The following is a 25,074-nucleotide window of genomic DNA, read 5'->3' as shown; positions in this document are numbered from 1 at the left end:
TTCTACCTTCTTCAGACAGCCAACATTTTGGATGGCTACCATATCTATCCTAATTAGGATCAAATCAGTATCTTCTCTGCTCATGTGTTGTAACACACTCAAGGCTTCTAAATGCTTCTTTTCCCTTCTGTGCCCGTTAGAAAAAGAGAGAGTCCTTTAACTTAGTTCAGCCTCGACGGTTTCCTTGAGCTGATGTGTCTCTGTCTAATCTTTATCAGTTCACTGATAATGGTCAGACGTTTTCTCCTAATGGATAAGAATCACACATTAAACTGGGAGTTTTACATCAGGTTGTCCACCTTTAAAACGCTACGTTATTTCTCTTTGACATACTTCAATATTTTAAATTATACTTAAACATTTAAATGAACATTTTAATTTCATTAAAATACTTAAAGCCATGTCACACGCCTTTTGTTCTTAACGTGAACTATCCTCTAAATTGTGGGGTCATGGAACTAGCCTTTTCCAACAGAATGGGAGAAAGCATGGCATGTTCTCTCTTTGCTCAACTCACTACTGGACACGCCCCCTCCATCTCCTTACTCAAGAGGATTCCAGAGACCCTGAAGGAGGTAGAGCCACAGGAAAGCAGGAGCCTGGCTCCCTGAACGGCTGTGCAGAGCAGAGGCCCCCTCCTCACTGGACTGGACTGTGAGTGGGAAATAAAGCTTCACTATGTAAAGCCACTGAAATGATGTCGTGGTTTTGACAGTGTTAGCCTAACCCCTAGCTAGAGAGCGACATGAGTTCAGAACAGCAGATAAAGTAAATAAAAAAGGTAATGACTGCGCTTCCCTGGTGGCGCAGTGGTTGAGAGTCCGCCTGCCGATGCAGGGGACGCGGGTTCGTGCCCCGGTCCGGGAGGATCCCACGTGCCGCGGAGCGGCTGGGCCCGTGGGCCGTGGCCGCTGAGCCTGCGCGTCCGGAGCCTGTGCTCCGCAACGGGAGAGGCCACAACAGTGAGAGGCCCGCGTACCGCAAAAAACAAACAAAAAAAAAGGTAATGACTAAGATTGAAACGAAGGAGGGGTTACAAGGATCCAGCAAATACTTGGTCTCACGAATTTGTACTTGTACCAATCCATACTAATAAACTCAAGTCAGCTACGTTAAATTACTTATTAAACCTGTCGGTTTAAAAATATAAGCAGCTAGTTGCTACTTTCGTTATACTAGGATGACAACACGTGACCTGCGTCACCTCTTCAAGGTCACCAAGATTTTCATGGTGGCCCAACACATTTATTGATTCTGCTCAATAGCTCTTTTCTTCAAGAATTCCTATTATTTATAAGCTAGATCACCAGCATCTATTCACTTCTTCTGAATGCCAGGTGTATTGCTCAATGCTAGTCAATATATTGCTAATTTGACTAACTAGTGTTTTAGTGTATTTACTCAATTTTGTTTGGTCTGTTCTTTTGGATGCAGTCTCCTTTCATCCAAGCCTATTTTAAAAATCTGTTGAATAAAAGTAAAATCCACTTTGATCTCATTAAGGAGAAAGAGATATTTCATCTTCTGAAATTCTCTTGTTTTATAACAGTGATTTTTCTCTAAGCTCATACAACTTTGGGCCTTTTCTATTGTTGAACAATTTTTTTTTCATAGATGTCATGATTTGTTTTATTTTTTCCACTTACTTATCCTTAAGTTGGATTTACTGGTCATTTTTTATCCTGTCTAGATGACTCAAGACTGACTTAACAGCGGGTCTTCTGTATCTTGTTCAACAAGAGAAAGCTGTCAGGCTTGACATAAAGACTATAGAGTTTTATCTTCAACTTCCCCACCTGGTACCTAGGTGTTAGCAGGTGTCCCTTTATAAAGATGGTGAGCAAGTTCATTCGTAAGGACTTGGACTGCATTTATCTCATAATAGACATTCCATCAGTTTTGTTACAGGGAAAAGACCTCCTGGGACTCAATCTCCTTTGAAGGAATAAAAGCCAGAAGTTATTTCTACCTCTCAGTAGAATACTGAACATAAGAATGTAAAACATTCCATAGAAGTGAAATGCAGAGAAGTAAAATACATGCTCGAGTGCCCTCTCTTGGAAATTCAAAATGACAAAGCTAGTCCGAGGACCTCTGGTCCAAAGCAAGTCCCACAGTGTGCCAAGAAGCAAGAACAAGCAATCAGACGTGACACAGAAGCTGGTGAAACGATTGTATAAAAGGGACTCCAGGGAAAGGAAGAAGGGAGGGAAGAAGGGAGGGAAGAGGGGGGAAGGAGGGAAGGTACCAAGGATGCAGGCTCAAAGGGGCTGATTTTCATCAGCTATTAGTGATTGCAGAAATTTCTAACAGAATGAGAAAATGCTTTCAATATCAGAATGCTGTACAACAAATTTAATTGCCATATGTTTAGAAATTTTGTATAAGTCAATTTTAAAAACCAGGTTATTTTTGTGACTTACGTAGCACGATGAAAGACCACTTCACAAGAAGAAAAATGCTAAATTCATAAAAGAGTTTTCAAATAACAGAGCTTTTCGTTTGAACTACTAAATGCAACTATATTTTGTCCTTTAACCAACATGTTAGAATAAACAGGCTTACCCTGAAAAATCCGCAGAATATTGTCCATAATCAAAGATATAGACTCTAGTAATTTGGCATACTGTGAGGTAACCCAAAGCAAACACAAAACAATATCTGGAAAACAAAAATAAGCTAGATTAGTGAAATAAAAAGATTCATTTTGTTAAAGAATACATTTTAAACTAAGTTATCAACTATATGATACGGTTCAAAAAATTAAACATTACTAGATCTACTCCACAAATAGCTTTCTTCAATAAGTTTTAAAAATCTTTACTAGTGTCTGCTTCAGTTTACTTGAACTTTGTACCACCTTCAATGGTGAGTGCATTTAGTTCCTACCTTTATTCATTTTTTCCTTCTGAAAAAACTCCATACACAAATTATGTCTCTGAAAGTCACGCTCACAGCATGAAACTGAATATGTGGAGTATTGATATCTGTTCTATTTATTCCTCCTTCTTTCTAGAAAACAAAATCTAGTATGAAAATATTTGGCTGAAATATACATTAAACAAGTTCTTAAGAGGATTTTTAAAACTTGTCCTCAATTGTCTAAAATCATAAACACTTAGTGTGGGTCAGGTGGTATTTATTCACATTTTAAAACATGAACGTTTAGTAATTTTCAGTCTTAAAGATGTATGGGAGAGAGTTACAATAATTAAACACACGGTATGGGAAAAAGAATGTACACATCAAAAGAACAGAAATCCACAGACTCCAGAATACATAACATTGAATAAAATGAAGGCTGCAATGCAAATTAGCAGGAATGGACTGATTATCACCTAATTAGTCAACGATCTGGCTAGACGGATTAAAGAATTATGAATACAACATAAAACCAAAACACAAAGGGGCTGTGGATAAATATTCAAACATTCTCAAATTGGCGAAGGACTTCCTAAACATATATAATGAAGAAATCAATGGAAAAAGACCAACGGATTTGGCTAAGTTGAAACCTTAAACGTCTCAGGTAGGCAATTCAGGAGGTTTTATGAAAAGATCCTTTCAAACTTTATACCCGTAGGTAATTCCGATCTACTTGGATTATTCCCGAGCAAAGAAAAAGGGAGGAAAGCTTCCTAATTCAAATGATTTACAGAGTTAATATATTCCCGATAGCTATATCTGATAAAATGGCACATGTGCATACCCATACACAAAGCGCTGAGAAATCAAACCTAACATAACTTCTAAATATCATGTGGCAGATTGCATTTCCCAAAGAGGGCCCCACTTCACATGCTCTTCTACAACCTGCCCCTCTGCTCCCTCATCAGGAGGAGGAGTCTCTTTCTCTACCCGCTTGGAATCTCGGTTGGCCCTCTAACTGCACTGACCAGTAGACTACGGTAGAGGTAACCCTTTGCTCGTTCAGGGGCAGCCCATAATTAGCCTGGCAGTTTCTCCTTCCTGCCTTTTGGAAGTTGTTTGTCAGGAAAAAAGCATGACTGTCCCAAGACCAACAAATGTACAGGTTCTGGAGGAAGGGAGTGTCAGAGAGTGAGGTGCCAGGGAGCTCTGAGTCTTTAGACATGTTACGCGAAGAAGCTGATGTCAGGTGAAAAAGAGGGCTCGATTCAGTTGAACCTTTCCTGAATTCCCGACCCACGGAACAATAAGCACTTTATTTTAAGCCACTGAATTCTGATGTAGTGACATAATCAGAACAGAAATTGGTAAGTGAAAACAGGGTGCTACCATGGGAAAAACCTAACACACACTGGCTTTAAGATAGGGAGCAGGTGGCAGCAGGAAAGGTCTCGAGGAGATTTGCTACTGAAGACCTAAAGAGCAGGAGGGAAATTACAGTTGGAAGCACAGAAAAGGCACCCCAGGTTATAATACAGTGACTGGGGAACACTGCTGCCTGCTGTAACACAGAGTTATTAGAAAAATACCCAATAAAAGTGCTGAAAGGTTTCTGTTAGATGCATACCACAAGGTACGGGTAGAGAGAGATGAGCTAAAAAAGAAAATGTGCAGGGTTTGAGCAGAATTTAGGAAAAACGGAAAGGGCTCAGGGTATTCTTTCTTGTCAGCAAAATACTCTTACAGTAAAATCAGAGTAAAGATGGACTCAGGGGTGCTCTTGATGATACCTCAGAAAGATTTAAGGACACAGCTTTATGGAACCTCTTAGATTTAAAAAAAGAGTTTCTAAGAATCTTAAGGGTATGCACCTCTCAGACTGTCCACAAGGCAAGAACATTTTTAGGAACCTTAAGGATGTGGTCCCACAGCACTTTCAGACCAAATTAAAAAGGAGACTATCAGAAAGAGATCCGTGGGTGCAGCCTTTGTCTAATGCGGGGGGTTATAATTAGATACACAGGAAGCCCACATCATTTTTAAGGGAGTTACATGAGATTGGACTGAAAGGGAGAGACAGCTCAAAATGAAAACAGATCTGTGGGTGCCCAGCTATCCACTGCTGGGTAGTAGGCTAAGAAAGCTATTCAACTGCGAAATCTGGCTATTTCTTATGAAAAAGGAAGGAGAGCTCAGGGTGTGGAGTCAAGAGTCTAGAGGGTGAAGCCCTCTAGAGCCACAGAGAGCCACCTGCAGGGACTAGGTCTGGGCCCTAATCAAGGAAGTGATAACAGGTGTCCGTCTGGAGTTCACAATTGTTACGGACCGGGGATTGCTAAGTGACCTGCATTCCCCTCCTATTTGAACAGGAAGGTCTACTACAGCTATCCTATCACTGTTCACCACTGTATACTGGGTCCACCAGGGCCCTCTTTAGTTCACTGGTCCTCAGATGGAGAAGAACTGTACTTTAGGAACCATAGCCAAGAGGCCTCATCCGTACTAGACCCGACTGAGATGACGAGATAGAGACCTTGAGCTTGATGCCATAATGAGAGAAGAGTCTGGGGGATCCTGGGAGCCAAGTAAGTGCATTTTCCATGCGGGATGGCTGTGAACTGTGGGGGCCGGAGGACAGAAGGGCTCCTACGACTGCTGCCCCCGGGAACAACCCTCCCTGCTGCACATGTAGCTCTGTACCTCAAGAGTTGGAATATAATTCTCCTCATCCCGAATCTGGTTGAAATAACTTGGTTTACCAACAGAACACAATGGAAATGACTTCCTGAAACGTCGAGGCTAGGTCATAGGAAGTCCTGCTGCTTCCTCCTAGGTTTCTTGGAATGCTTGTCCTTAACACACCCTCTCTGAGCCCAGCCATTACCTGTGAGCAGCTCAAGCCCACACGGAGAGGTAACATGCAGGTGGCTCCAGTCAATCACCCCAGCTGATCTCCCAGCCAGCAGCCAACATCAACTGCCAGCCTTAGAAGGAAGCCTTCTCGATGTCAAGCAGTCATGCTTTCAAATAACTGCAGTTCCAGCCAATATTTAATAACAACCACATGAGCCCCTAAGCAAAAATTGTTCAGCTGAGTCTACTCAAAACAGAAAACCATGAAAACTAATAACAGATCACTGCTAAGACACTAAACGTGGGGTGATTTGTCCTGCTGCACTGGATAACTGAAATAATTCCTTAAAAAGAGTCTGGCGCACCTGAAACTAATTGTAATTTAAAATAAGATACCTCGACCAAGCAGGACTTATTGGATACATGCAAGAGTGATTCAGTAGAGGAAGACCAGTAACATGTATCATCATAGTGGCGAGTCAAAGGGGAAAAATAGTTATAACAGATACATAAAAAGGCATTTAATCAAATACTACAATGTTTCCACAAAACAAATAGAACTCAGTAAACTAAGGGAAGAGGATGCTCTCTTAACATTAAAAAGATCTCTCAAAATATTCAGTACTTTGTTGGCCCAGAAACACTAGTAATTCATGGGGGAAAGCATATGAAAGTTTTTGAAGTGGTAAAGAAGAGGTATATGTGTTATTGTAAAATAACTTGCTCTTAGACTTATTTTGAAAATTCAGATAACATTAGAGTCCACTCCCCTCAAATCTCTAAATTTAGCATTCCCAAGCAAAATCCCAACAATACTTTTAGTGGAACCTGATTAGTTGACTTGCAAGGTCTTCTGGAAAACTAAACAAACATACGATGAGGAGGACTTGCCCTCTCCTACCAGATAAAAGAATATGTCACGGCGATTTATAATGCAGTATTGATGCAGAAACAGGCCCCCAAAAAAGATCAACCTTACAGAGACGAAAGTTCAAAAAAAGACTCACTGTACAACTGAAAGTTTTGGTAATTATAAAGCTGGCATGTGAAAAATTAGTGGGAAAAAGATGAATGAGGGAAATGAAGTGGAAAAAGTTAGCTCTCCTTTCAGAAATAAAAATAGTTTTCGAGTTCACACTACACACACATACAAAAAGACAGTAAAAAGTCTATAATAAAACACAAAAGAATATCCTCAAATTTCTGGAATTGGGGAAACCTTCATAAGCATGACGAAAATCATAAATGCCACGAAGACAAAATGTGACAATATTTATTATATAGAGATTATTGGAAATTTCTGTATGAGAGATGACAGAAAATTAAATAAGTAACAGAAATTATCTACTACACGTAGGTTAATATCCCTAACGATGAAATTCTACAAGTCAACAAAGAAAGAAATTAAGAATTCAAGTGAAAATTGTATGAGAATGTGAATGAGCAAATTATAGAATAAAAAACTTATAAGGGCCACAGTCCATTTAGAAAAATAAATTAGATTCATGATAGAAAATGACCAGGACATAATAATAATAGTCCAGAAATGCATATTAGAATTATAATATTTATCCAATATAAAAAGTTTAAAAGTAGATAATACTTTAAGACTGGCAAAAGTTTAAAAGTAGGGACTTCCCTGGCAGTCTAGTGGTTAAGCCTCCGCGCTTCCACTGCAGGGAGCACGGGTTTGATCCCTGGCTGGGGAACTAACACCCCACATGCCATGCACAGAGCAGCCAAAAAAAAAAAAAAAAGACTAGTAAGACTGGCAAAAGTTTAAAAGTAGATAATATCCAGTTTGGGAGGGAAAAACAGACATTCGCAAACATAGCTGGTAGGGATGAAATTTTAAATATCTTGTTTTGGTAGGTGATTTTGCAGCATACCTCTGAATTTGTACATACTCTTTGAACCACCAATTTCACTGCAAGAAGTCTATCCTAAAAAATAAAACTACTTATATATATGCACAAGGATACATACAAAGATATTCACTAAAGCACTGTATTTAATGATAAAAATGGAAAACCAGCTAAATGTCTCCTGATATTAGCTACAATAAATGTAAATAACAAAATAAATAGAAAGCCACACTATAGCATTCAGTAACAGTGAATAAAGAGATATCTACATGTACACACAATGAAAGTCAGAGTCAAACGGAAACAGTAAGCTAAAGAACAGTGTGCTTAAAATGCAATCCCATTTTAGGTTCTCTATATATGTACACATATGTATGTGTATATAGAAACATATACAGATACACCATGGAAAAAGTTCTAGAACAGAACCGTAGCAGACACTCTAGGCTGACTCACTGCATGTGCATTTGCATCTCTGCTCACCCTTGCTTTCCATGCCTATAGAGGCCAAAGGCTAAATATTCCATTTCCCAGCCTCTCTTGCCATTAGAGGTGGCAAGAGACACAGCTCTGCCTATGAGGCGTACGCAGGCGTCCGCTGAGGCTCCTGGGAAGGTGTGCGTCTGTGTGGCCCGTGGTGGCGGCCGTCTGCAGGAGGGTTCCAGATCCGGCTCATACCAGCTCATGAAAGCCGTTAATCTTTCAAGAGTTTTTGTAAAGTGGTTGTTAAACTCAGCCATTACCAAAAACTAAATGATATAAACATAAAATTACAGAAATTATCTTTCAAAGGTATTAAATGTTCAAACTCATCCCTTCTTCTCAATTACTTCTTGACTTTTGCCGTTTTCTGTGCTCTTGAGGTGATTTACATCTCCTGTATCTGTGCGGTAGAAATCGTATGTAATTGTGAGCTACTGAGCATTTCTTCCCAATTCCACATTCGGGGGCATCAAGTTAGTAGCTTGAAATCCACCGTGGTGGAAATACTTACACCTTGAAAATTGGCAAACACTATAGAATGTTTAAAGCAGGGATCATCAAACTGAAGCCTGCAGGACAAATCTCGCCCCCTCCTTGCTGTTACATAAATGAAATTTATTTGACCACACCTACGCCCGTTTACATACATATTGTCTATGCCTGCTTTTGGCTTAGAAGAGCTAAGCTGAATAGTTGCACCAGCAACTGCATGGCCCTCAAAGCCTAAAATATTTACTATCTGGCCCTCTATGGAAGATGTTTGCTGAGCCGAATTAGAAGTAATGAACAGAATGCCAATAATGCATGCTAAACTTTTAAAAGTATGTCATGACCTGTAGCCACTACATGTGAATAGCCAAAAAAAAAAAAAAAAAGAGGAAATCTTATTCTTCCAGTATTTAACTGCTATTCAATTCAGCAAAGAAGTTGCTCTTACTCACATTATGGACAAGAGGAGTGAAGTGCCAACATCTATCTTTATTGCTTCACTTTGAATTTACTCATTAATGTAAACAAAAATATCAACCGACATTCCTAATGGAACCACATTTGTTTGCCCACGGAACTTCTTTACTGAACTGGAAAAAAAATCTGTAGTCTAATTCCGTCAAATCATGGTTGAACTGCAACCATAGATTAGTTATGAGTTTGTCAAAAGTCAGTGAAAGCATTCTGTGAGAATCAAAGAAAAAGAGGGGATACATGCAGCTGGTGTGGTGTGAATTTCTTCTGCCCAGAATATGGATCTGACTGCTGCTGCAGCAACCGTCTCGCGTCCATGAAGTAGCGATCGAACAGGCGAAGGACAGCACCGCAGAACAAGAAACCTGCTCCTTTAATAGACACTGCTGGGCAGCTACACCAGCTCTGAATAACCTAAGTCCAGAAAAAAATCTCAGGTGGTGTTTTTTTCTGCAACTGAACTGTATTCCTAACTGATACCAAAGCACACCAAACTTTTGTTGTTGTCTTTTCTTTTGAGACAGGCTGCAGGAAAGGGTGAGGGGGAAAGCCCCTGATTTTTCAAGTTCACACAACAGCAGAGGAAAGCAGATACATAAGCCAATACATACGTGCACGATATTCTTCTAAGTGCTATGGTCACCGCATGGGTTTCACTGAATGTCTTCAAACAGAAAAGTATGCATGCAAATAAAATCCAGACAGCCATGATCTAGATTTAAATAATGGCCCCATCGCTTTTCACTCTTTCTATCTGTGTGATCTTAAGAAAGTGTCTTTACTTCTGAACCATAGTCTTTATAAAAGGCAGACACACAGGGAGGGAGCCTGACTACGGTAACTCAATCACTGTGGTCTCATCCTCCTTTTGCAACTGCCCAGTTTACATGTGGGCATAAAACTTAAGTACGGTCAACGAAACATGACACAGAGCTTTCGGAAAGGCTTCCTCCTTGAGGTAGGGCACCTGCTACTGTCATGTTGATAAGCCCAGCGTATAAAAGGAGCTAGCCTACAGACAATATGCTGACATAGCGCAGCAGAAAAGCTATATAGGACAAAAAATAGAACTTTTTGACGCCCTCTTTAAAACCGAGTTGCCGAGTTAACCAACAAGTGCTGCCTTGCCTCAGGACTTCTTGCTTCAAGAGGTAAATCCTCCTGTACTGTTATGCCATTATACCACTATGAGCTGGGATTTCTGCTCTTTGCAGTTTTTCAAAGCATCCTGATATTATCATCACTCATAACAAAATTAAATCAACAAGATTTGAAGAGTTCCAGAAAGAACCTTTTATTACTCATTGAAATCTAAATGTTGAATTACTGCCCCCATTTTAAAAAGAGAAACCACATCTAAAACACCCATTCTCTAGATATTAGATACAAATGGGAAATTGTTCAGGGAAAAACAAAGTGCTCAGGGACAATGGAAACTAACGGGCTAGCAATGATGTGAACTGAGAAAGAATTTCTCCCCAAATGAGGAAAACAGGCAACGTCAAGGAAAGGTTCAAAATCTCGATGGTAATAAAGACAAAAACTAATAAATGAGTAGCTGTTTTAATGTACTGAAATCACATTAAACTGTTTACTTTCCAAGGTGCCTGAGATCAGATGGCTTTGGGTGCAGCCCAAATTCAGGAAAGGCCTGCATATCTGAGTATTAACTGCATTTTCTCCTTATTTTGCCTTCCCCACTGTCTATACTCTCCAAGGCTCTCTTTGAAATCTTGAAATCAGGTAGCCTAAGTCCTCAAACTTTACTCTTCTCTTTCAAAACATTCTGTAGTCTTTGCATTTCTAAGTAATTTTTGAAGCCACTTAAAAAATACAAGGAACACTGTAAAACAAAAAGTATGTAAGCAAACAGAGAAAAAAGATTAAGGAGACGGGCCTCCCTGGTGGCGCAGTGGTTAAGAATCCGCCTGCCAGTGCAGGGGACCTGGGTTCGAGCCCTGGTCCGGGAAGATCCCACATGCCGCGGAGCAACTAAGCCCGTGCGCCACAGCTGCTGAGCCTGAGTTCTAGAGCCCGCGAGCCACAACTACAGTGCTCTGAGCCCTCGCGCCTAGAGCCCGTGCTCTGCAACAAGAGACGCCACCGCAATGAGAGGCCCTCGCACCGCAGCAAGGAGGGGCCCCCGCTCACTGCAGCTGGAGGGGGCCAGCATGCAGCAACAAAGACCCAACGCGGCCAAAAATAAATAAATAAAATAAGTACATTAAAAAAAATTATACAATGGAACTTTAAAAAATAATTAAGGAGAAAGTAAAGTTAGTATTCAGATGTTACAAGTGCTTTGCATGTTAGACACGTGGATCAATGAACAGAACAAAGAGTCTAGAAATAAAGTCACACATATATGGTGAATTGCAATTCAAAACAGAAAAGACAGTATGTGGACAAATAGTGCTGGGACAAATGGATACATACACAGAAAAAAACTATTTCAACCCTTGCCTCATAGCACACACAAAAATTAACTCAGAATGGATCACTGACATAAGCATAAAAACTAAAACCATAAATCTTCTAGAAGAAAATATTTATAACCTTAGGCAGGCAAAGACATCTTAGAAAAGACACAGAAAGCTCTAAAGTATCACATAAAAAAATTGTTAAATTGACTTCATCGAAACTTAAAAGTTCTATTTGTCAAAAGTCACCACCAAGAAGACGAAAAGGCAAGTCACATTTTGGGAGAATATATCCACATACCTGCAAAAGACTTACAACCAGAAAACAGAAGAATGAATTGTAAGATAGTAATAAAATTCAAGTCAGAAGGTTCGAATAAACGTGTCCCAAAAGAAGATGTACAACTGGCCAAAAGGGCAAGAAAAGATGCTTGACATCATCAGTCATGAGAAATCTAAATTAAAGTCATAGTGAAATTCCACTGTACACACATTAGAATGACTAACATTGAAAAGACAGATAAAACCAGGTGTTGATGAGAATGTAAACAACTGGTACTCTCACACTTTGCTGCTTGCAGGGGTGTAAAATGGTGTATCACCACCTTGCTGCTTGCAGGAGTGTAAAATGGTGTATCACCACCTTGCTGCTTGCAGGAGTGTAAAATGGTGTATCACCACCTTGCTGCTTGCAGGAGTGTAAAATGGTGTATCACCACCTTGCTGTTTGCAGGAGTGTAAAATGGTGTATCACCACCTTGCTGCTTGCAGGAGTGTAAAATGGTGTATCACCACTTTGGGAAAGTTTGGCAGTTTCTTATATGATTAAACATACTTTTACCCTATGTCCCAGCAAATCCTCTCTAGGTATTTACATAAGAGAAATGAAGAAGTATATCCATAAAAAGACTCGTACAAGAATGTTTTAGAAGTTTTATTCCTAATAACTCAAATTTGGGGTTTTTTTAAAAATACATACAATTGTTTTTAAATATTTTTTTTGATGTGGACGGGTTTTTTTTTTTTTAAGTTTTTATTGAATTTGTTACAATATTGCTTCTGGTTTTTATGTTTTGGTTTTTTGGCTGCGAGGCACGTGGGATCTTAGCTACCTGACCAGGGTTTGAACCCGCACCCCCTGCGTTGGAAGGCAAAGTCCTAACCACTGGACCGCCAGGGAAGTCCCCCAAATTTTGAAATAATTCCAATGACCATTAATCAACAGGTGAAAGGATATGTAAATGGTGGTATATTCACACGATGGAAGGGTACTCAGCAATAAAAGGAACATACTGTTGATAAACACAATGACATGAATGAATTTTAAAACATTAAGCTGAGCTTAAAAAGCCAGACACAGAAGATTACTTACTATACACTTCAACTTCTATGAAATTCCAAAACAGGCAAACTCATCTATGGTGATAGAAAGCGGCTAGCTGGTTGCAGGGGACCGGGCTAGAATGATTACAAAGGGAAGGAAGGAACTGTGGGGGACGAGTGAGGCGTCCTGTATCTGGATTTGGGTGGTACTTACACAGGTCTATACATTTGTCCAAACTCACGGAACTGGTGGTTCTGTTTTGTTTTAGGTAAATTTTATCTAAATAAAGTTGATTTAAAAATTAATTTGGAAACAGATTTTACAATCTCCACTGCAGATTCCTTCTCAACCCGGGGCCCCAGGGTTCAGTGCTCTTCTGCATTTGCACCTCTCTCTCCAAAAGGATTTCATCCAGTGCCATGATTTTAAACTATGTAGGTGTTTACCTGCTGCTGTATACCGACAGCACCCAGATTTTATATCTCTAGATTAGACGTGTCCCCTGACCTCCAAACTCAAACCATCAACAGGCTACTTAACACCTCTGTTCGGTTGGCCTAACAAGCATCTCAAATTTATCATGTTCAAAATAGAAATTCTGAGAGTCCGCCTGCCGATGCAGGGGACGCGGGTTCGTGCCCCGGTCCGGGAAGATCCCACATGCCGCGGAGCGGCTGGGCCCGTGAGCCATGGCCGCTGAGCCTGAGCGTCCGGAGCCTGTGCTCCACAACCGGAGAGGCCACAACAGTGAGAGGCCCGCGTACCAAAAAAAAAAAAAAAAGAAATTCTGACCTCCCCAAAACAATTCCTCTCCCTAGTCTTCTCTATCTTTATTAATGGCATCATCTTTCACCCAGTTGCTTTGCCCAAAAAACTAAACTAAAAATGACCAAAGTCATTTTTTTATGTATCTCTATACTCACATCCCATATCCGAATCTTCAAATCCATCTTCATATTTCACATCATGTATGACCCACATCCATATCCAAATCTATCATCACAAATACACCCTGGACTGAGTAATCCCCACTGGAAGCAGGTCCAGGCGTGGACCGCTGTACGGGCATCCTGACTAGCCCCCTGCTCCCACCCCCTCCCCAGTCTGTTATACACACAGCATCCAGAGTGTTCAGGACTTGCCAGCAGCTACCCACCACACTCAGAACAAAATCCAAATTTCTTCACGAACTTCTGCTGCCCCAGAATCTAACTTAAAAAAAAAAAAAAACTGAGTTCTTTCTTTGGTTCTACTGGATGAATGAAACACATTTACATGGGCTTCTACTTGATAACTTCAGAAATACATAATTATTTAAGAGCGATGAAACTAGAATATTGCTGAAGCTTAGAGAAGCCTGGCAACGGTGAGATCGCCCATCACACGTGCACACAGGTGACCACTGGGATTCCAGCAATTTGGGGGAGGATAAGTGAGTCACCATCAGTGGTGTCTCAGGTCGGCCATGATTTGCTGAAACAGGGCTCCATTTCACCTTAAAGATGACTGTGTTCTTTTATAATCGTTTCTTGCTAAACCGTCCCGAGCCTTATTTGATTCCCCTCCCTCTGTCTCGATGGCCCTGCTAAGTGAAAAACTGTAAAGCTGACAGAAGGTAAGCTCAGGTTAAAACTGCTAAGGGGTCACAACAGCCTTTAAGTCAGGGGTCAAGTTTTCTTCCAATTGGTATCTCCAAACCTTACCTGTACATCCTGGCATATAACCCTGCATATCACAGGTTATTATGTAATTTTGAAGAGAGACTCCACTCACTTTAAAAAGCAAACACCTCTAAGTAAATATTTCTCCAAACCTACACTCCGTTCCTTTTAAAATCTATTCCAAAATTACTATCCACAATGACACATTTCCATTTCTAGAATACACCATTTCAAATTAAATAATTAAAAATTAATCTAGTTATTTCTACATTTTGATCTATTTAAATAGCAATAAATGTAAGCCAAGAACTGTTGATACAAAAAAGCAGTAAATATTGGCAGGGGGTGGACACTAGATTTAACTCCAAAGATGGCACTAGTGAGAAACAGAGTTTGCAAAGTACTTAATCAATGATTTACAGGATCTTAAAAATAGACTTTGGTAACAAGTAACCAGAAAACTGTACAGGGCTTCCCTGGTGGCGCAGTGGTTGGGAATCCGCCTGCTGATGCAGGGGACGCAGGTTCGTGTCCCGGTCCGGGAGGATCCCACGTGCCGCGGAGCAGCTGGGCCCGTGAGCCATGGCCGCTGAGCCTGCACGTCCGGAGCCTGTGCTCCGCAACGGGAGAGGCCACAGTGGTGAGAGGCCCGCCTAGCACAAAAAAAAAAAAAAAAAAAAAAAAACTGTACAATACTCACATTAACTAACCAGAGAGACAACTGGCTAAAATGCTAAATATGTACACAGGTAAAAATTTTTGCACTAAAAATACAAGTCATTGGGCTTCCCTGGTGGCGCAGTGGTTGAGAATCCGCCTGCCGATGCAGGAGACACGGGTTCGTGCCCTGGTCCGGGAAGATCCCACATGCCGCGGAGCAACTAAGCCCGTGAGCCATGGCCGCTGAGCCTGTGCGTCTGGAGCCTGTGCTCCGCAACGGGAGAGGCCACAACAGTGAGAGGCCCACATACCGCAAAAAAAAAAAAAAAAAAAAAATACAAGTCATGTGAATACAAACACAATTATTAGACATAATGAGTTTGCTGACCTACGGGTGAATGAAGTAAAGCAAAGGTGAGTGTTCTATTTCTGGGCATTATTTCAAAACAGGATCTTAAGCCTGATAAAGTCAGCAGAGACCCGGAAAGATGACTGCTTAAAAACTGTTCAAGTTTCCTATGTAAAAATTTATGATTAATCAAGTCTGTTTGTTTTCATTTAGTGGCTATTATGTACAAGGCAACCTGAAGAGCTATTTTTCTACAGGGTGGCATGCGGAGGTGGCCTAAATAGGAGGCTGTTACTCTAAAACCAGCATCCCAGAGTGAGCTCGGCCTTTCCTTCACCTCTACTTTTATGAAAGCAACACATGCACAGTTTCAAAGTCAAAGGGTCCGACAGCGGTCACCAGGACAGAGCCTTCTGCAGCCCTACACCCCACATGCAGGCTCTGCTCTCCAGAGGCTGCCAGGCCAGTTCCCAGATCCAGCCCTGGACTTGGCAGGACAGACCAGCTGGTCCGCAACAGCACCATCCTCGCAGGCACTTAGGTTTTGGCTTCTTATACCATCTCCAGCCCCGTCTTGGAGTTTACACCTCTTTGACGTTTCACTACCATTTAAGTGGAGTTTCAGATAAATGTGTGTGTTTAATCTGCTACAATTAACTGGAAGTCTCAAAACTTAGTTTTATAACCATCATCAAAACATCAGTTTTCTAAAATCTTTTTGATAGTATCTGCATTTTATTCTAATAGGCTAGTCATAAATTTAATGGAATTTTAATAAATGCGATCCTGAACGTTTCTTGTTCTTTTTACTTTGTGTACAATAACACATTCTAAGATACATTATTTCTGGGACTTCCTGGTGGCGCAGTGGATAAGACTGTGCTCTCAATGCAGGGGGCCTGGGTTTGATCCCTGGTCAGGGAACTAGATCCCACGTGCATGCCGCAACTAAGAGTTCGCATGCCACAACTAAGGAGCCGGTGAGCTGCAACTAAGGAGCCCGCCTGCCACAACTAAGACCTGGTGCAACCAAATAAATAGATATATTTTTTTTAAAAGATACATTACTTCTGCTAAAGTATTAGGACCAAAGGTTAAGTTTATCCTCGGGTAACCCATAGGTGACTATCAACTATCTAACCATATGATGTCTTTAAGAACCAAGCTGAAAGGCTCCTTCCACTATCACCACATTTATAAACACACCCTCTTAAAGATACACGGTAGCCATTCTTCACATTTTTCGATCACGTGTCTCATCTCTTCGCAGAGTTGGTTTGTTAAAGATGTCACTTTGACTCCACACACTTGCCTTTTACAGAAGCAACAGTAAGATACGGCTTCTCCATCTCAAGAACCTGACATCGAGCCAGGAACAACGGTCACAATGTCTGGCAGCCGATCGTGACTGCAGCGCTGGGTCTCCCAGGATCAGCCATCGAAACGCCAGTCACCCGTCTCACTATGTCTATTTAGAGCGTCTTAGTCACATTCTGCGGAAACTGTTCTCTTAGATGTCCGTATCCTTCACTAGACCACACTCCTTGAAGACTGCAGACATCTGCGTATGTGAGCCTGGCGTGGCGCCTGACAAAGAGAAGGCGTTCTGTGAAGAGGCAGAACAGAAGCAGCACGAAAAGACCATCGCAGGCCAGGGAGGCAAGTGAAGGCTGCCCTCCGAGGCCAGCAGCAACATCGATGTAGCTGCAGACACGGGGCAGGAGAGACACAGAGGAGATGACGCCGCCCAGTCAGGCCGCGCGCCCAGGGCCAAGACTGGGCCGCCTGACGCCTACCTAGTGAAAACGGGGAGAAACAACAGGAAGTAAGCTGGGTGGGTAAAATGGAGTCGGAGTGCTCCGAAGGGCCGTGAGTCTCTTGACTGAGCGTTGCGGCTATCCTCCCACAGGCGTTCAGAGATTTCTGAACAAAGAGCGATACGATGTAATAGCTTTTAGGCAAATAATAAAGACTAACCCATAAATATGATGGACGGTAAGAGAGAAGGCTGGGAGTCAGAAGGGCACTTGCACAGCAGGAGGAAGTAAGTGCCGAGCTAAGACAGGGGACGGGCCAGCAAATGCTAAGGATTTCCACGGAGGAACTGAAAACTATCTCGTAGCCCACTGGCTATAGCAACTCAGAAGAAAAGGTCAGGTTTGTAAATCAGGGTGTATCAGGAGAACATAGAAGTCGATTCTGGAGTGAAGACCGGCCCGGCTGGAGAGCTGGCTTGATCTCTTCCCAGCTGGTGACTCCAGCCAAGCTGTTAAATGAAGCCTCAGTCCTCTCCTCTTTTCCACGTATACATGTTTTCTTAGATGATTTCATTGAATTCTAAGCCTTGAAAGCCTGACACCAGGCTTGTCTGCCTGCCGTCCCGACGCGGATACCTAACGAGGCCTCTCAGACTTAACCTGGCAGAGAGAGCCCTCCTGCCCAGTAAGCGGCTTCTCCCCCCAGTAACCCCATTCCTACCTAACACAGTGCACCCAGCCGCCGAGGCCAGAGAAAGGCGATTCCTCCCTTGTCGTCACACCCCACAACCAATCTGCAATCCAATCCCACCAGTTCTACCTCTGAAGGCGAGCCCGTATCCACCCACCCTTCCCCACCTCCATTGCTACCCTCCCGTCTCCCACCCGACCTGCCCGCTCTGACTGGGGGTCCTTCCACCACGCCCACCCTCCAACAATCCTGCCCGCACAGAGCAGTGGGAACAACGTTGTGACGTTACTTAGAATTCCCTGCTGGGCTCCCACTGCACTGAGGACCACAATCCGTTACAAAACAGAAACAGAGTCACAGATGTAGAAAACAAATTCATGGTTACCAAGGGGGAAAGTGGGGGGAGGGATAAATTGAGAGATTGGGATTGACATACACACGCTACTTAGATAACTAATAAGGACCTACTGTACAGCACAGGGGACTCTACTCAGGGCTCTGTGATGACCTATATGGGAAAAGAATCTAAAAGAGACTGGATGTATGTATATGTATAACTGATTTGCTTTGCTGTACAGCAGAAACTAATGCAACGTTGTAAATCAACTGTACGCCGATAAAAATTGATTTGAAAAAAAAAAACAAGCTAACTAACTGCAGTGTGGCTCGGCCCACCTCTCTGACCTCATTTTACACCACTGGAGACCTTGACCCCCCAGGGACCATCAAGGCTGGAGCTCTTGCTGGGCTCTGAATACACCCAACACCGGACTCCTGAGAGCCTGGCCAGGCTCCTCCATCTGCCTCGAGGGGTCTCCCTCCGGTTCCATGAATGACTGGCTCATGTGCATCATTTAATTCTCAGCTCATCTAAAATAGCGGCCATGTTCTTTCATTCATCTCAGTCTCGGAAGTAACACTGACCGAACGCTGTGTTTACCTGCTCATTAGTCTGTCTCGTCCCGCGTGAAGAGCAACTCCAGCAAGTCGGTCCTGCAGCAGCCCGGCTCACGGGCCACTCCTCCCACACCTAGAACCGACCGCGGCACAAAGAAGGTACTTGGGTACTTAACGCGGACTTGCTGACGATAGCCCCAAGTTCCCCATTTTTAAACTGGGTTGTCTGGCTTCTTATTATTAAGTTGTAAATGTTCTTTATATATTTATATATTGTGGACATAAGTCCTGTATCAAATATATGTTTTGCAAATATTTTCCCCCAGAGGCTTGCCTTCTCGTTTTCTTAATTTTTTTTTGGCCACGCAGCTCGTGGGATTTTAGTTCCCCGACCAGGGATCAAACCCAGGCCCTCGGCAGTGAGAGCACAGTGCAGAGTCCTAACCTCTGGACCGCCAGGGAATTAATTTCCTTTCATGGTGTCTTTTGAAGAACAAAAGTTTTAAATTCTGATGAAGTACAACTAATCAGTGTTTTCTTTATGGACCATCCTTCGGGTGTCATATCTAAGAAGTCTTTACCTAATCCAAAGACATAAAGAGTTCCTTCTATATTTTCTTCTAAAGTTTCATAGTTTTAGCTGTTATATTTAGTAGGACTATGATACATTTTCAGTTAGTTGTGTGCGGTAAGGCCCAGGCTCATTTCTTCACATATCAAACTGTCCCAGCACCACATGTTGAAAAGACCACCCTTTCCAAATGAATGGCTTTGGAGCTTTGGTCAAAAATCAGTGACCACAAGTCTAAGGGCTTATTTCTAGACTCTCAGTTTTGTTTAAACGATTTACATATCCATCCTTACATCATTATCACAGCACCTTTATTACTGGAGCATTACAGTAAGTTTTGAAACCGGAGAGTGTAACTCCAATTTTGTTGTTCTTTTTCAAAACTGTTTTGGTTATTCAAGTTTCTTTGTATTTCCATATAAATTTTATGACTGGCTTGTCAATTTCTACCAAAAAAAAAGCCTTCTGAAATTTCTGTTAGGGATTATAGTGAATCTGTAGATCAGTTAGGGGAGAAATGCCATCTTATCAATATAAAGTCTTCCGATCCACGAATATGAAGTACCTCTCCATTTACTCTTCTTTAATTTCTCTCAGGGATGTTTTATAGCTTTCACGTGTACTTGCATTTATTAAACTTATTCCTAAGTATTTTATCCCTTTTGATGCTCCTGTGAGTGGAACTGTTTTTGCACTTTCACTTTTGGAATATTTGTAATATAGAGAAATATAGTTGATTTTGTATACCCATCTTGTATCCTACAACTTTGCCAAACTCATTTATTAGACCTGGAGGTCTCTTTTGTAGACACCCCAGCACTCCCTTGGCAACTGTTTGTGAGATATATCTTTTCCACTCTTCTACTTTCAAGCTGTGTCTTTTCCTCTAAAGAGTACCTCTTATAGAAAGCATATGGTTACATCTTTTGTTATCCAGTCTGCCTTTTGATTCACATTTAATGTAATTATTGATACGGTTAGGTGTACACCTGCCATTTTGCTATTTGTCTTAGGTACGTCTTGGGTCTTTTTTGTTCCTCCTTTACTGCCTACTTTCGTATTAAAAAATATTTGGTGGTATGCTATTTTAATTCCACTGTTGATTTTCTTCACTATACCTTTTTTAGTTATTTTCTTAGTGATTGCTCTAGGGATTACAGCATGCATATTTCAGATTGATGCTGACTTAATTCCGATAAAACATAGCAAGTTTGCTCCAATACACCTCCATTTTCTCCCTTGTCCTCTGTGCTATTATCATGATATGTATGGCATCTATGTATTGTTATAATCCGAACAATACAGTATTATAATTACTACTTTACACAGCCATATGTCCTTTAAATAAAAAAAGAGAAAATATTTATGTATACCACTTTTTATATTTATCCCCATATGTACCACTTTTAGAGCTCTTCATTTCTTCCTGTGGATTCAAGTTACCATCTGGTATGCTACTTGCAACCTGAGGAACTTCTTGTAAAGCTGGTCTTTGTTTACCTGGGAATGTCTTTACTTCACCTTCATTTCTGAAGGATAGTTTTGCTAGAGATAGAACTTGGGGTTGAAAATTTTTTCCTTCAGCATTTTGGATAAGCCATTCTACTCTTCTGGCCTCCACTGTTTCTGATAAGAACTGCATTGTCCTCCGTTCTGAAATGAGCTATTTTTCCCTTTCTGCCTTCAAGATATTCTCATTGTCCTTTCTTTCAACAGTGTGACTATAATGTATCTTAGTAACCAGATGTTTGTTTATCCTTCTTGGGGTTGTTGAGCTTCTTGGACCTGGAAATTAATGTTTTTCATCAAATCTGTGATACTGTTGGCCACCATTTTTTCAAATACTTTTTCTGTCCTTTTCTCCTTTGACTCCCCTTTTGGAACTCTCATTACCCATTATGTCGGCACACTTGATGTCATCCCACAGGTCTCTGAGGTTTGTTTTTCTTCAGTATTTCTTACATTTGTTCTACAGATGGGCTAATAGCTACTGATCCATCTTTAAGTTCAGTGATTCTTTCTTTGGCCATCACAAATAACTGTGAAACACATCTAATGAATTTTCATTCTAGTTATTTACTTTTCAACTTTAGGAGTTTCCTTGGTTCTTTTTAATAGTTTCTATTTCTTCATTGATATTCCCTATTTGTTGAGTCATGGTGATCATATCTTCCTTTAATTCTTTGAGCATATTAATAATAGCTGCTTTGAAGTCTTTGGTAAATTCAACATCAGGGTCCATTTAGAGACGGTTTTCAATTGACTGCTTTTTTCCCGTTTCTCATAACTTTTTGTTTAAAAAGGGACGCGTTAAAATAATATAGTAACTCAACTTGGTCTTTTTTCTTGAGCATTGTTGTGCTGTTTTGTGTTGAATCTCTCTCACCCACGGTACACAGTGGCTGACATCTCCACTCAGTTTTTTAAATTCTTGATTTTACTTTTCAGCCTCACTCAAGGAGTCACCCCTGTGTCTGTAATCTCAGTGGCCAGCCAAGGGTTGGTCAGGGCTTGTGTTCAAACACCTGCAGCCAGTAAGGCTTCTGCCCTCCACCGAAGGATCTACATGTGGGTTTGAGAGCTCATTCTGTGGTCCAGCAGCTCTCAAGACCGCCCCAGCTTTCCCTGTCCCTCAGGCCTTCCCAGACCTCCCCTGGCATGGATGCAGTCTCCAGTCAGCCAGGGTTGCGTTGAGATCTTCTCCAGTCCCTTGAAAGCTCTCTCGCTGCCAGGATCTCTCTGCTAAACGTATGGACCACATCCTCAGGACAGGAGAGCTGCAGGCATTCTCTGTGAACCACTGCATGGATTTTCTGCCTTCCACTCCAAATCAAGTCAATCAAAGCTGCTGTTTCTGTGGCCACCCCTGCCCCAGGAGAACTACTCTGCTAGGGAATGAAGAATGGAGGTAAGCCCAGGCAAGAACACCACAATTCCCACTCTTCTCCCTCCAAGGTCACCTGTTTTCTTTTAAATAAATGCGTCTCAATTTGTTGTCTACTTTTGGTCAAGTTCCAGAGCCTTAAAATGGTTTTGACCAGTTGATCCAGTTTTATCGCTGTTTTGGAGGCAGAAAATTTGCAGACCTTCTCATTCCTCAATAGCTGGAACTTTGTCAATTAAAATAGGATCTGGGGGCTTCCCTGGTGGCGCAGTGGTTGGGAGTCCGCCTGCCGATGCAGGGGTCACGGGTTCGTGTCCCGGTCCAGGAAGATCCCACATGCCGCGGAGCAACTAAGCCCGTGAGCCATGGCCGCTAGGCCTGCGCGTCCGGAGCCTGTGCTCCGCAACAGGAGAGGCCACGGCAGTGAGAGGCCCGCATACCGCAAAAAAAAAAAATAAAATTAAAAAAAAAATAAAATAAAATAGGATCTGGTAGGCTACTGTGGGGGGGGGGGGCGTAAATTCAAGTTCTGAAATAGACCCAGAAAATCAGAAACATACCCGCACCTGGAAGAGTCCTGGTGGCAGGAAGAGCTTGCCAGCCCTCAATGGGAGCCAGCTGAGCTCTGTTACTGGGAAATCGGCGCTGTATTTGGGACTCTAACAGAAGAGTTTTAAAACACTTTAAAAAACCAGCTGCTCTACCAGCCAAAGCCAGCCATGCCGTCTTCATAAAGATTCAGAGGCGCCCCTTTTGCTCCCAGTCACTAAGGTGCCACTGTCCTCTGTGGGGGGGTCAGTAACCACCTCCCCGGGATCCCCATTTTAGGCTTTTCCCTGGATAGAGAGACACCAGATTCTGGAGTCCAGGGACCAGCACACACTCTTGATTTCTTCCTAGAGACCTGCAGGTAATCTCTGTTCCTCAATAAAACTGCCGTGGCTCGGAAGGCGGGGCCTGCTGGGTTCCCTGCCCTGGCCCTCTGCCCAGTGCCCTCTCACCTGGAACCATGAGGTCTCCACAGGTTACAAATACAAGACAAGTCGTGTGGGACTGTGTTTGTTCTTTTACAAAGCCTTATTCATGAAAAAAAAAGGAAGGGAGCTTAGCTGTATTCACTACACAAACAGTGACACAGATACATGAAGCCACTCGATTCTTTCCTGTCCTCACTTTGTGTATGGATGACAGAAATGACCCAAACCGCCTGGCTACTGCTCAGCTCTTTTAAGAAATCTAACTCTGTTCCCACACCTGGCTCTGTAACATAATGAAGTCACTTAATTGTGTTTTATAAAGAAAATTTCCAAAGTTGATTCAGATATACAAATAAAATTGGGTATTGGCTGGTGGTATTAAGCAAGATTATTTGATCGTTCAAAATGCAACGACTTCTACGGGACGTCCCTGCGGTCCAGTGGTTAGTACTCAGCGCTTCCACTGCCGTGGCTCGGGTTCAGTCCCTGGTTGGGGAACTAAGAGTCCACAAGCAGCACGGCACGGCCGGGGGAAAAAAAAAAAAAAAAAGCAAAGACTTCTATAGTTTACATCAAGATTTAAGACCTCTGAATTGTAGTTCAAAATATCATCTGATTAAATAGTCCTTAAGTCAATAAATACACCGAAATGAAAATGTAAAGTTTTTAAAAACATCGAAAACTGTGTCTGGCAGACAATGTAATGACAGACTCTTGAACTGAGAAAGACAATTACCCACAAAAATGCATCCAGATTTCAGCCTATTCTAGTTGCTACTAAAACCAAGGCCGTGGAAAAAAAAAGTTTGGAAAAGATTCATGTCACCCCTGCCACCCCCAAGTCAGAGATCCCGGGCCCCTCCCAGCTGGAAGGCCAGGAACCTGTCACTCTCTGTTCTCCAGGGCTGCACTGTAACAAAGGGTCCTGAGCCCCCTCCCCACCTGCATGAAAGGTCACTCATCTTTCTTCTGTTACACTTCGGGGTAAAAAATACTCAGGTGGGAAAGGAGAAAAGGAAAAAGGTGATTCAAGTAATTCTGTAAAGATCTTCAAAGCAAGGGCAGCAAGGAAGACGATGAAAGTCCAGCTGCGTGATGTGATCTAATGAAGCGGCTGCGGCTGCAGAGCAACAGCGGACTGGAGGGGTCAGGAGGGAAATCATTACAGCTGACGGGCACCACCACCGACTGCAGGCTGACCACGCCAGGCGTGGCGTTCGGATGTCTAAGCCTCAAAACAACCCAAGAGGAAACTGAAGCAAGGTCGTTCTCGGTGACGGCTAACACGCGGGAGAAGAAGGGAGAAGTAAGGGTTTATCCCAATGGCCTGGCTTCGCTGCTCAGCTGCCCGAAGAGGGTGTCAGCGAGGAAGGAGAGAGCTGGGGCCCAAGATGCTCTGGGTGTCCATCACTCGGGCCGCAGTGGAGACGGGCAGGACCAGAGGGCGGGCAGCAGCATCTCTGCAGGGAGGGAACCCCCGCAGGCCACTGACTCACGTCTCCTCCTGCCAGGGACGTCTCCCCTCCCCCTTTGTCTCCATTTCTGTTACTTCTAAACGCCTTACCTTGCATCTTTAAGGATTAGCTCCCAAGAAGTATCTTTATCTTCAACTTTTACCTAGGAGTTTATGTTATCTGCTAAGCATGAGTGCATAAGGTGAGTAGATTTAAAGGTGGCTAAGATTTACACTCATCTTTGAAAAGAATAGGAAAAGGAAGTGAAACATGTCAATTCAACTAATTTTCAAGAGAACTGAAGGCTTAAGTGAAGGAATAAATCATGAATCAGTGGCAGCCCAGAACCATGACGTGGGTCTCTCTCCAACACTCTGCTGCCCAAATGCGATAGAGG

General features: G+C 42.3%; 1 protein-coding gene across 6 annotated transcripts in view; it reads right to left on the bottom strand.

Annotated features, from left to right (window-relative positions):
* MBOAT2 (membrane bound O-acyltransferase domain containing 2) overlaps positions 1–25,074 on the bottom strand; it is a 284,313-nt gene that overhangs the window by 34,803 nt on the left and 224,436 nt on the right. For 4 of the 6 annotated variants that reach the window (XM_067008179.1, XM_059078387.2, XM_059078392.2 and 1 more), the window contains one exon: positions 2,566–2,661. The exons of the other annotated variants lie outside the window; for them this stretch is intronic. In XM_067008179.1, coding sequence (XP_066864280.1) covers positions 2,566–2,661 — 96 coding nt within the window. The remainder of the gene's footprint in view (positions 1–2,565; positions 2,662–25,074) is intronic. 6 annotated transcript variants of the gene reach the window in all.

The sequence above is a fragment of the Kogia breviceps genome, chromosome 11 (genome assembly GCF_026419965.1).
Source record: "Kogia breviceps isolate mKogBre1 chromosome 11, mKogBre1 haplotype 1, whole genome shotgun sequence".
Classification (NCBI taxonomy): domain Eukaryota; kingdom Metazoa; phylum Chordata; class Mammalia; order Artiodactyla; family Physeteridae; genus Kogia; species Kogia breviceps.
This window is presented reverse-complemented; position numbering and strand designations above follow the sequence as displayed.